At 40.2% G+C, this 13,416-nt stretch overlaps 1 protein-coding gene and 1 long non-coding RNA gene across 8 annotated transcripts in view; one reads left to right on the top strand and one right to left on the bottom strand.

Moving 5' to 3' along the window:
* RPE (ribulose-5-phosphate-3-epimerase) overlaps positions 1–13,359 on the bottom strand; it is a 27,319-nt gene extending 13,960 nt beyond the window's left edge. The window contains exons 1-2 of one of the 5 annotated variants that reach the window (XM_072617460.1): positions 13,271–13,359; positions 7,149–7,228 (exon numbers count right to left, since the gene is read on the bottom strand). Coding sequence is in view for 3 of the 5 variants with exons in the window: in XM_072617457.1 (XP_072473558.1) it covers positions 7,149–7,228; positions 13,080–13,201 (202 nt within the window). In the remaining 2 variants the exon portion in view is untranslated. Of the gene's footprint in view, positions 1–7,148; positions 7,229–9,735; positions 9,759–12,259; positions 13,032–13,079 lie in introns of those variants that run through there. The other 4 variants (XM_072617457.1, XM_072617458.1, XM_072617459.1 and 1 more) reach the window with 4 other exon arrangements.
* LOC140509686 (uncharacterized) overlaps positions 13,330–13,416 on the top strand; it is a 44,516-nt gene continuing 44,429 nt past the window's right edge. For all 3 annotated transcript variants that reach the window (XR_011968880.1, XR_011968878.1, XR_011968879.1), the window contains exon 1: positions 13,330–13,416. This is a non-coding gene — a long non-coding RNA (uncharacterized lncRNA).

Below are 13,416 nucleotides of genomic sequence, written 5' to 3'. Positions count from 1 at the left end.
TTCCTGATGAAAAGACCAGAGCTGAAAAGAAAATCTGACTTTCTAACACAAGAATGAAGAGAACCATGAAAAGGCGAACAGCAAAGAGAAATCATAAGGGACTTACTAAAGTTGAACTGTTTACATTCCTACAGGGAAAGACAATATTTATAACTCTTGAAACATTTCAGTATCTGGGCACTGGGTGGGAGTACACACACACACACATGCACACACGCACACATACATAGAGACAGAGTGCACAGAGTGAATTGAAGAGGATGGGATCATATATTAAAAAAAAAAAAAATGAAATCAAGCAGTGAGAGAGAAATATTGGGAGGAGAAAGGGAGAAGTTATATGGGGCAAATTATCTCTCACAAAAGAGGCAAGCAAAAGACTTATTAGTGGTGGGATAAAGAGGGGAGGCAAGAGAAAAACATGAGGTCTACTCTCATCACATTCCACTAAAAGAAAGAATATAATGCACACTCATTTTGATAGGAAAACCTATCTCATAATACAGGAGAGTGGGGGACAGGGGCACAAGCAAGGTGGGGGGGGATGGAGGGGAGGGCATGGGGAGGAGAATGCAATACGAGGTCGACACTCATGGGGAGGGAAAGGACCATAAGAAAATAGAAGTAAAGGGGGACAGGATAGGATGGAGGGAAATATAGTTAGTCCTATACAACACAACTAGTATGGAAATCATTTGCAAAACTAAACAGATATGGCCTATATTGAATTGCCTGTCTTTCAAGGGGAAGGGGTGGAGAGGGAGGGAGCTAAGGAGGTTGGAACTCAATGTGTTAGGACCAAATGTAATGTTCTTACCAGTGGGTAACAAGAAATACAGGTTAAGGGGTCAAGAAAGCTATCTGGTCCTACAGGACAAAAGAGAAGATGGAGACAAGAGCAGGGAGGGAGGATAGAGGAGAGAGCAGGTAGGTCACAGGGGCAATTAGAAAGCTCGGGTTTGGGGGGGGGAGGGGAGAAAAGGGGAGAAAATTTGTAACCCAAAATTGTGTGAAAATAAATGTTAAAAATTAAAAAAAAAAAATAAAGTGTTTTAGTACCTACTGATGTTATTTCAACTCATTTTTGGGGGCCAATAACAGTCTGATTTCCTCCCTACTTTTTGTATCCCTCACTTTCTGAAATATTTTGAAAACTGACATATGGTTTTCAAGACTTTCAGCAGAATTTCTTTATGTGTACTTAGTTCAGTCCAACTGCTTTGCCTAACTTTATTTTCATAAATACTACTTCTGCTTTCTTATGTAGCACATCAAGTACAGAAGTGTTAGAATTCCAAAAGTATAGTTCCATTATCATAGCTACATAAATGATGGAAAATCTGTTCCATTTTAAATCTCTGTGTTGTGCTTCTTTTTGGTTTCACGATTGTAGAACAACATGGCTTTATCTCATGCTGCTTTTGTGGACTCATTTTCCTCCTTACTCTAACAACGCTATGGATAATCTTCCACTACACTTTTTCATAATGGTTCTTCAAATGAATTAATACCTTAAGCCAGTGTCTCTCCACTTAACAAATTACTTGCTTCCTGACAGAAGCAGTTGCTGGCTCTTTGGAACCTTACACTAGTTAAAATGCTCTAAAATAAGGTGATAATCAGTCATTATCTTTACCTTATTTCATTTCTTATTTTTTTAGTCAATGACTTGTTTAGGTTAGAGCTCTTTTACATGTACAGTGCCTTATTCTCAATTTTATACTTTGTTCCATTTTGGTGTTGACACTGACCTATGCATTAACTGACAGCTTGACTGATTCTAGAAAGGACTCTCACATCAGTAACTCATCATGTCTATTAAGATATAGTCAATTAATTTTTTTGGTTAGGATATTTAGTGTTCACCAGAGCTTTATGATTTACTTCTTGAAGAATATTTTTTATAACATGTGGTTGTAAGACTTTTCCATTATCTACACATCTCTGGCCTCTTTCATTTCATAACCATAATTATACTTTCTTAATATTTTGCACTAGGCCCACCTTCCTATTAGAGAATCTCAAGATCAAAAGGGACTTAAGGGGTCATCTAGTCTTGAAGAATTCATTCTACAAACCAAAAAAATAATGTTCCAATCTCTGCTTGTAGGCAGCATGGGGGAACCCATTACCTTCTAAGTCAGTCCACTCTATCTTTAGACAAATTTTTTTTTTCTTACATTGAAAGAAAATCTGTTTCGCTGCCACTTCTGTCTATTGCTCCTAGTTTTGTCCTCTGGAACAAGAGGAACAAAATCTAATCAGTTTTACAAATAAAAGTCTTTTAAATGATTGAATATTGCTATTATCCCCTTCTTCTGCTCCCTTTTCTCTAATCTAACTATCACCAAGTCCTTCAAATGAAACTCAAATGGCATTGTACTGGTGCTCTTTACCATCCCAGCCAACCATCTCTAAACATTCTTCAGTCTGTCAACTTTCCTTCTAAAATGTGACATCTACAATTGAAGCAGCACTGTGTGCAATTAAATTCAATAAACATTTACTACATGTAGCAAGATATTATGCTAGCGACTAGAAATGGAAACCAAAGTTCCTGTACTCAAGGAACTTACATTCTACAGGAGAATGACAACACCCATACAAATAAATAAAAAACAATTTTGAGATGTTGAGGGGCTATTTTGGAGGTGGGCCTTGAAGGGTTCACCTAGGTATTCCACTTAGACACAAAGGTCAGACAGCATTCCAAGAATGGGATCTAGGTTACACAAAGGTAATGAGGCAAGAGGATAGAATGTTATAAATGAGAAACAGCAAGTAAGCCTGTTTGGCTGCAATGTACAGTATATGCAGAAAAGTAAAATGAATTCCAGTATGGAAGACTGTTAAAAGCATCGAATGCCAAAATAATTTGTATTTTATTCTTCAGGCAAGAGGGAGCCATTGCAACTTCCAGGGCAGTGATGTGGTCAGGCCTTTGTATCTGTGGATTGTCAATTTGGCAGTTATATGAAGGCTGGATCAGAAGGTAGAAACTTGAGGCAGGGAGACCAATTAGGAGACAAGGGCAATAGTCAAAGCCAGAAATGATGAGGGCCTTAACTTGGGTGGCAGTCATATATGTAAAAAGAAATACAAGTTTGAGTAATACTGACTGGCTTTGGAGGAGCTCTTACAGATTTTTTCCCCCCTCAAGCACTACAAGAGACTTCATTATAAACTGAATAATGTTGGGTCCCTCCCCCTTAATCCCCCTCCCCCTCATATTTAAGAACTGCAAAATAAGACAAACAATGCAATTTCTAGTTGCCTTTAAATAATATAAAACTACCATGCAATTAGTACTGGCCTACCAGACTATTCTATGCCTTTCCCCTTCTCTCACTCCACCCCCAATCCCCACTGTAACAGTAATTTAAAAGGGAAGATCTTTCTCATTCACTAAGAGGCCCATGTGACCTGCCTGGGACACACGGAAGTCTGAGTCACATGGAGCCTGCAGTAGGAGTTTGCTGAATGCCACAGGAAGGGTGGAACACAAAGAGGCAGAGCTAGAGCAGAGATGGGAGGAAGTTGGTCATGAGAGCAGTTGCAGCCAGGAAGGGTGCAGGCAGCTGGCTAGCATGGTGAAAGAGCTTGTTTGTGATTTTGTTTAATGAAGCTGGTTTGTGGGAAGCCTAGGGGATGGTGTTGTCCTCTGCACTGTTATTGTCTACAGATTTTTGTTACTATGATGGACTTGGCTTTGTGGTGCCTGAATAAATGTTTTGGCTCTGCTTTCCATGTGCAGAGTCTACTGGATTTCTCAATTCAGAATTGTGCTGTGATATCCATGGCGTAGATGCTGTGATCATCACATTGGTGCTAAATGCTGCCCCCCCAAAACAATTTTTTTGTAAGGAACAAGGGGAAACAGTGAGGAGACTCTTAAAAAAAAGTATGTCTCATGCCTGACCCAAGGAAAACCTGGGAATATCAGTAACTAAGGAAATACTGGCTTCTTCATACACAATCAGCCTAACAAGCCATTAACTATAAGATAGGTTTTTATTTAACTCAGCCAAAAAAAAAATCACAACAGCTCAAATTGGAGCCTCAAACATCAGGAAAAGCTCTTCTCTCTTCTCCTCCAGAGTGTCAAAAAACCCTCCCTTCTGGTGGACTTTACCTTCCCTTGGAATCTATACTGTTTCCATAATTCACAGTACTTGCAAAGGCCTACAAGGTAGGGCACAAGGTTTGCTATGTGCCAATCCTGCAATCTCTCCTGGGTCACTCAAATGGTTCAGGCCTCTTTCCAACTCTGAATGAGACTAGGCATCTCTCTCTCCTTTCTCTTCTCTTTCACTGAAGTTCAGAGTCCCCTGCATCTGATCATGTGGTCCCCTAGTGAAGCTACATTTTTTTTCTTCCAAAATATTAGTCTACCACCAGGGCAACAGTGTTTGTGGCTTCCTGTAGAGGTCATATGAATGTTTACGTCTCTTGGAGCCTGCAACTCATGCCTCATTTAGCATAACATCTTTGTCTTCTTATATTATAGCAAGAATGTCCATATGATTACTTTGGTTCCTGCAGTAGTATGCCATCAATGTATAAGGATCTCATATTTAAAGGTTTGGAGTTTTAAAAAATACAATTTTAACTGTGTAAAAGAAAAAAAAAGCAAAGAGCAATTTAAGGTCTTAAGAGAGTTGCCTGGGCCAAGAGGGTGACGTGCCTAGGGTCACAGAGGTAGCATGGACCAATCAGGTCTTCCTGAATCATAGGTCATTTCCCTTCCCATTCTAACATGCTGCTTCACATTTAGGGCACTGACAATTTATGGTTTTAGCAGGCTAAACACTGCACAGTTCTTAGTATCCCATACCCTCTTTTCTGCTACTTGGTCTTGATAACTACAGAAGGAGGCTGTGTGGGGCTGAAAGCCACATTTAATTTTTCATTCTACCTCTACATTTTACTTCTGTCCTGTTCTTGCTAGCAACTCAGTAATCACCTCAGTTCAGACCTGAAATGATTATTTGTAACCAATAATTTGAGGAGAGTCAGAGTTCTCTTCTTCTAAAGACCTGATTTTAAAAGTTCATCCTCTTGAAGGGCATTACTGATAATGAGAAGGAATTAACTCTCCTCAATCTTGGTCAGACCCCACCCAACCTCACAGGAATTTAATCTAAGGTGAAGAAGCTATAATGGTAATATAAATGGGAAAATCTTTCCCATTCATTAACAGGCCCATGTGACCTGCTTAAATCACAAGGAAGCCAAAGTCACATGTGGTGGGAGGAGGGTGGAGCAGAGCTGGAAGGAAGTCAGTCAGGCTAGTCTGAGCTGGGAAGGACACAGGCAGGCAGGCAGAGCTTAAGCTCCTGAGTGTTTGTTTGTGGGAAGGTCCCAGTAGGGGGCAGGGAGGCTTGGGAATGGCTTTGCCCCCTGGGTGATAACCTGTATTGACTTCTTCATCCCTACGACTAATTTTGCTTTTTGGTTCTGGGATTTGGCTTTCTGGTGTCTAAATAAATGTTTTTCTTCTGCCTTCTATATGGAGAGTCTGTTATACTTTGCAATTGAGAACTATGCCTGCATATTCAGTCACCACCAGTGCTATGAATATTGCCTTGGCAATACAGAAGCCCATTATGTTCTACTCAAAAGAATGGATGGAGAAAGATCAGATGGAGGTGGTCTGAGTATAGAAACAGACTCTCAGCCCCCAATTAAACATCTACTCTTCCAAGTGTATATAAACTGTGAGCCTGCCCGCCATGATTGCCTTTGGTCTAAGAGAGATGGCCAGCCATCCTTTTATTAATAATGTGCTGGTTAATGATTAAATTACCCAGAAACTATGTTTCTTGAACCTTTTTAAACTGTCACAGACTCTATGACCTTTCATGCAGACTACTGCAACAACCCTGCAATTGGGCCCCCTTAAGGCTGGCCCCAAGCAATCTATCCTTCATACAGCGGCCAAAGTTATTTCCCTTTAAGTCCAAATCCGATCGTGTCACTCTCCAATGGCTCCCAATTATCTAAATGATAAATTCTAAATCCCTGTTTGGTTTTTAGTCTTTCATGACCTGGCCCCAACCTCTTTTTAAACTCAATTTAGATTACCTTCCTGCCTTGCATTCTATGTTTCAGCTCTGCTTCTTACACACTGCACTCATCCCCTGTCTGCATGCTTTACAAATACCTGAAGAAAGAAAGAAAGTGAAAGGTAAAGGAGAAAGAAAAAGATACACACAACTGAATGCAGAATTCTAGAGAACAGCAAGGCTCTCCTAAGGATTTTCTTAAATGAGCATTGCAAAGAAATAGAAGACAATAGATTTGGAAAGATGAAATCTCTTCGTGAAAATTAGGGCTATCAAGGGAACAATTCATTCAGAAGGGCAAGATAAAAGACAAAAATATAACAGAAGTAGGAGAGATTAAGAAGAGGTAGCAAGAATACACAAAAGAACTATCCAAGGAAGATCTGAACATCACTAATAACCACGATACCATGGTTACTAACCTAGAGTCATACATCCAAAGAAGTCAAGTGGGCCTTAGGGAGCACTGTTAACAAGAAGGCTAGTGGAGGTATGGAAAACCATCTGAGCTAGTTAAAACCCTAAAAGATAATGCTGGTAAATGTCAAATCTGAAAAATAAGATAAAAACTCTGAACATCTTAACAGTAAAAATCATTAAAGTAATGGGTTATTCTATTTAATAAGAATGAGGGTAGAATTATATCCTTAATTTGGGGGGAAGGAGAAATGTGTCCTGAAAGCAGTGTAGGATGACAGAAAAACCTATTCTGCTAGTCTTAATATACAACTGATAAGACACAGCAAATTTCCTGAAACTACATTGAAAAGAAATTTAAAATACAATGCATTACCAATTACATGACTATACAACCTTAGAGGCTGTATTCCTGATAGGAGACATTTTTGAAGGGTGAAAAACAGAGGTATAGAGTAAAAAATAATTTTTGGACCATATTCAGGTTTTATAAAAGGCCAGATTTAGGGGAGAATACAGCCTAAATTCAAACCATTACAGTATTCAAAAGCCAACATAAGATCTATCCTTTATCCCCTACCCCCCAAATCACACTGGATAAAGAGGCAAACTGTTTTGAATTTTAGTTGGTGACAACACTATGCTTAAGATTTCATAACTACTTACCAAAGAAAGGGTCTTGGCCTAGCTGCTTTCGAAGGCTTTCTACCACAGGGTGACCAAAGGTGATATTGGGAACAAAATGCCTACAAAACAAAGAAAATTATTTTTTCAATGAAATTAAATCCATTTTTTTTTTAATATTTCAACAGTGAAGACTGGAGGGCCAGGTAGACAACACAATTACGGTATCAGTGTTAAATAAAGTTAAGCATGCTTTAGAATACTTTAATTTAGAAAATCAATGGTCACTTAGAAACTTTAAGAAAGAATACATTCTTAGAAGTATTTTACACCTTTCAAATATGGTGTAAAAAAATATGGTGTTAAAACAAACCTTACTTGATAAAACAACTCTGAGGCAAATAGGGCAGGTAAAGAATAATCTCCCTTTGATAGATGAAGAAAATGAAACTCAGAAAGGTTGGATGGCTTGCCTAAGGTCAGACAACTAATTAGTGAGACAGCTAAGTTCAAGTCCTTTATGCATACTAACTCTAGAGTATACTCTATCATTCTGGCTGTAACTATGTATCATCTACGCAGGAATATGGATTCCTACATATATGCTTCCAAATATAATGCTAATTTTTTTTACCATAAACTATACTCTCTCAGTGACTAGTATTCAACTTCAAGAGATTATCAATTAAGCCAGACAAGATTTTAAATCAGTCATTTATTCAGTAAACATATGGTTAATGAATGAATTTGGACATTACAGGGATAAAGGAGACAGGTGAGGTGGTGAAAGTGAGTGACTATAAGAACAACCTCATGGGTAGTTGGATAGTGAAAGTCAAACTGGCAATCTGGAGATTGGGTCACTCTGACACTACCCCAATGGTATTGATTTTCAGGGTTGATCAAGTGCAAGACTCCTATGTTTGTTTATTTACCCTTTGGAGCAAAAGAGAAAAGGATAAACAGTAAAGTCTAACCAGAAAGAGCCCAAAGTGCTGGATTCCAGGCCCTGTTCCTCTAACTTATAAGAGCATATGAACTGACAGGCCTTTAGAAATAAAGAATGCTTTCTACCTAATTGTTATGAGAAATATTAACTGCTTTCACCTGACTGGAATATTGGAATGTAAAACAAAGAGGTGCCAATGACCCTCAGTTTACATTACCTATTTGTTGAACACTTACAGACCAGTATAATTTACCAGAACACATTTCAAGCAGTACACAGACAAAAAAAGGAAATTAAACTGACATCCTCAGGTTAAAGAATACTGGTTTCAGGTAAGTGGTTTTTCTTTTGCAAAGTCACATGTATTCAATGGATATACTGTATAATTAGCATTTCTGAAGATTTTTCATTCTTTCTTTCTTCCTTTTAAACAAATAACCCCAAGGGACCAGAAAACACAGGATCACAGATTTAAGCAGGATAATTAGAAGACTGCAGTAACTGGTGGTTCTTTACTTTTCTCAGGATATAATAAGTACTAACCCACTTTTAGGTCCTTATCTCTAGCAGCAGCTAGAGATTACTTTACTTTGCTGAATAAACAACACTTAGAGGATCAGTTGTGACTGTTCTCTCACCCAAGGCTGTTTATGATAGACAGCATTTGAAAACTGATATAACTGAAAAATATATCACCCTGTGGTCAATGTGACCATGTGTCTTTTTGGACCTAGCTGGGTTGATTCTCATCCAAGAGACATCAAGTCAGTCCACTGTCGACATCCATTCTATTCTAGCTCAATAATATCTGTTTATCGGGAGACAAAATTTGAAGTACGTGAAGAAGCAAAGGCTTTTCTCCGAGTTATGAGGAAGAATCAGAAGACTTTAGATGAGTTTCTCTTCCCAACTTCACCTGAGGTAATTCTTTGCCCTATTCAACAAGCATCACTCAACTGTTTACTAGTCCAATCGATGTAAAGGAATTTCTATCTGGGAAATTCACTCACTTTACATCTACAAACTCCTAACCCAGTGAATGAAGTGGGACAAGTCTGCAAAGGATAACATGCATCAACAATATTTAAAACTACATCTAACATTCAGATCCCTATTTTCTTTTGGCTGGTCTGTTATGGTAAAATGTGATTGTTAGTCTTGTTTTAAGTTAGATCACTAACATTTTAGTTTCACTGCTGTATAGGTAAACAAACTGGCTACTTAACAAACCTCTCCAAGCCTCCTCACAAGTCAAAGGTAGTAAAAGGTTTAAGGTTGCTCTATGTAATCTAAAAGCAGAGATATAATTTGAACCTAGGTCCTCTCAAAATCAGTTCACTCTCTTGTCTCAAAACAATGTCAGATATTTTCCTTTACTTCTGCTGGGGATGGCTTCTCATAACAGCAGAAAGTCATTTCCAAAAATATTGAATTTAACTGATTAGCATCTGTATGAGTTCCCGTAATCCTGCACTAAGAAGCTCATTATGTTAGAGATCTCCCAAATATCTACTACTCAAGAGGTTCTCTGGACATTCAGACATGCAGCTATAATAACAGTTCTCAAATGTTCCCTTTCTACACACACATATATCTCTTAAGAGTATTAACAGTGAATCAGTTAAAAGTGCTTTTTGTTAAGTTTTTGTTTAAAAACCCTTATGGATGGAGGGGACGGACCTGGAGAGAAGGGATCCAAGTTCTAATGGTGTATGAGGTAATGAAAGAGAATAAGCCAAGGCACCTAGGAGAAAAAGAAAACCACAGTGACAGTATAGAAGGCTTAGCTAAAACTCTGGGTTGTCATGCCACCCCAGTTCATTTCCTAATGTCAGAAACTGGTTAGGTGGAGTTAGCAGTGGTTACCTCCTGAGGGGAACACCCTGACTAAGTCTGGGCTTGGAAAGAAGATGGAGAGAAAAGTTGCAAGGAATTTCGAGGATGTAAACATTGCCTCGTCATCCCCCTCCCCTCCCCCCCTAAAAAAACTGCCAGTGGAGAATAAAATTACAGACATTATAAAAGAAAGATCTCCTGCCCTCCCCTCCCTCAGAGTAAACCTTCAATCGGTTACTGACAAATTGCAAAATTATGTGTGATGTTTTAACTGCTTTCCTCATGTCCGATATAACATTCAAGCATCTGGGTCTTTCTTCAGTTATTTCAAGCCTATTTGTCTTCAGCAATCTTGCTCCTCTGGCCTCACTCTCCTAAACAGTTCTGCTTTAAGTATAGTAGCTTTTGTTGCTTCCTCTTCTATGTGGGCTTTTACCACAATGAAAAATCATACGTTACTTTAACTTAGTCTATGTTACCAAAGAGTATCACCAAATATGGGAAGGCAACAAGATATAAAAGAGCCCTGGAATTTGGTAAACTGGGTTAAAGTACTGGTGGCAATGTGCAGTTTGATGCTTAAACATGGAAAAGTTACAACCTCTCTGAAGCTCAGTATCCCTTTCTATTTGGCACATGGTTCTCAAATGTTTTTTCATTCATTCCTTCATTGAAATGGAAATAACACTAACAGCCTCACAGTAGTGAAGATCCAATTAAATGTGAAAGTCCTCCGGAAGTTTCACAAAAAGTTAAGATGAATGGAAACAGGAGGAAAAATATGAAAAAAGCTACATAATCTAAGGGTTTACTATGATTTTTACAAGAGGACTGAAAAAGAAATATAAAAATGGCATCAACTGCTAGATTACAAAAAAAAGTTGAGGAGCAAACTTAAAAGTTTTTATGTATTTGAAAGGTTAATGCCCAGAGTTCTGGAAAGAAAGGTGCTACCTAAACATCCTTATTAAATAGTGATTGTTTAAATACCTATTGCTACAACATCCTAACAGGTCTTCAGCTTTCACTTTTCACCCCCCTCCCATTCACATCACTGCCAAAATAATCTTCCTTATGCAGACATAGATATTACCATGTCATTCCTTTTTAAAAAAATCTTCAGTAGATCTCTATTGCTGGCTGAGAATACAAATTCCTTTGTCTCTTACCTCCTACACTATTATCAAACCTCAATACTGTCTCCTTAACAATCTCTGTTGTCTCCCACCTAAGCCTCTTCCCTGTCCCTAGAACAACCCTTCTCTATTGTCACCTTCTGAAAAGCACACTCCAGTGGAAGAAGTCAGAGGACCTACATTCAAATCCCAGCTCTGTAACCTATGTGACCTTAGACAAGATATTTCTTTCTGAGCCTCAGTTTCCATGTCAGTAAAATGAAGAACTCTAAAGTTCCCTCTAGTTCTAAATCTAGTTTTGCCATCCTTTAGAGGCTAACCTAAATGTTATCTCCTCCACAAAGTCTGCCATGATCTTCCTGGTTGGTAAGAACTTTCTCCCTTGGACTTTTCTATAGCATCAGTTGCAAAACTCCCAAATGAATGTAGCACTGCAGCTTTTACGTTCTTGACTTATCCTATTGCTAGATGATGACCTCCAATTGGATTAATGGCTGTTTTTCAAGGATAGGTGTTGTCTTATATAAACTTTATATACTCCTCAGCAAGTACCACAGAGTCCTGCACAAAGTAGTTTGCTGTTTGCTAAATTTGAATCTGTTGAACTCCCCTGAGTGGAAGGTAAACAGCAATAAAAGAGATGACAGTAGAAAGCTGTCCCTATGTCTGTTCAGATAAATATGGGCCAGTGAAGTAATAAAAAACAAAGAACTACAGGCAAATAGCAGGCTTGGTATTCTTGAGAGGTTTTTTTTTTTTTTTACATTGCACATAATATAAAAGAAACCCAAGCATGGCATAAAAAGTGTGAAAGCCATTTGTTCCAGAGGATTTAATTCTCTCAATGTTCAAAAAAGAGACTGCAGTATAGTGGATAGAAAATTAATCCTGGAATCACAAGGGCCGCATTTCAAGTCTGGCACCTGATATACTGACTTTGTGATGCTAAGCAAGTCACAGGCAACTACCTAGGACTGTAAGTTATGGAGACGGTGACAATTTGTATTGGCACAGGGAGTTTCCTCTAGCAAAAAAAAAAAAAAAATCAAAGGTTAGTTCCTACACACAGTACTTCCATCCATGATCTTGGTGAATCTGTGGGGCTCAGAGAATTGAGTGCCAGGCCACTGACAATCTAAGATGTACATTCTAGTTCTGTCAAAAGCTTCAACAAGGAACTATTTTAACAAGTATGTGTGTGTATACATAGAAATATGTATTTTAATACTTACATATTTTTGTTCTAGGGGAACTAGTATCAACCTCATTATGATCTAGTGATGGCTTATCTAGAAGTGCTTTATGAGGCATGGTGGATAAAGAACTGGACTCTGGAAGACCTGAGTTCCATGTCAGCCTCTGACACTAACAATAATGATAATTGATATCTTGCCACTTTATGCCTATGAACCAAAGGCAGCTAAGATACAGAACCCGCCTGGAGTCAGGAAGGGCTCCAGCCTCCGACAGTTACTAGCTGGGTGACGCTGGGCAGCTCACTTAGCCCTATTTCCCACAGTAAAAGGAGCTGGAGAAGGAAATGGCCAACCACTCCAGGATCCTGCCAAGGAATCTCCGAAGGGGTCATGAGGAGTCGGAAACGACTGAACCAGCTGGGAAGAAGAGCTCGTGGCTTCAACACTGGACGAAGATTACTGCAACACCTGGTACTGGCGAATGACAGGCGTGGAAAACACGTCCTCAAAGGCACTTTTTTAAAGCACTTTTTGGTTCACGTTCACTTTCCTCAGCCCTAGCTGGGAAGGTGACGAGTAGGGAGGGAGCTCCTAAGTTGGGGGGGCCTGGGGCAGGCGCCTTCCACCCCCTCTGGGGGCCTCAGGTTCCTCGCTTGGAGGGAGCAGGCCCTGGGGGTGTCTGATCCACGTCCAGCCCCGCCAAGCCCGAAGGCAGCACGAGGGCCCCGGGCCTCCATGTCCCTTCGCACGGCCAGGCCCCAGGGCTCGCAGTCGCGGCCTCCCGGGGGAGCACGTGCAGCAGCCGCCCCTGACCGCCCCGGCCCCGGCTCCCGCTCCAGCTCCCCGGCGGAGTTACCCGTCCATTACATCCAGATGCAGATAGTCGGCGCCAGAATCCAGCATCCGGGAGCACTCGGCCCCCAGGCAGGCCAAGTCGCTGTTGAGGATGGACGGGCCGATTTTGCAGCCGGACGCCATGGTGGGTGCAGGTGCCAGGGTCGATCCCGTCACAGCGAAGGCAAAAACCCTCTCCCTCCCCTTCCTTACCGGGTCTTCCGGTGTCGCCGGAAAACATCTCCCTTCGCTCACAGGAAGTCCCGCCTCCACTTCCGCTTCCCTGAGCGGAAGCAGAATGAGGGGTGTGGCCGCAGCGCGTCTGTGCGTGGTGGGGTGGTCGTGATATGTGTACCCAG

This window comes from Notamacropus eugenii, chromosome 6 (assembly GCF_028372415.1).
Source record: "Notamacropus eugenii isolate mMacEug1 chromosome 6, mMacEug1.pri_v2, whole genome shotgun sequence".
NCBI lineage: Eukaryota > Metazoa > Chordata > Mammalia > Diprotodontia > Macropodidae > Notamacropus > Notamacropus eugenii.
Note: the sequence above shows the minus strand (reverse complement) of the source record. Positions and strands in the feature narration are given on the sequence as shown.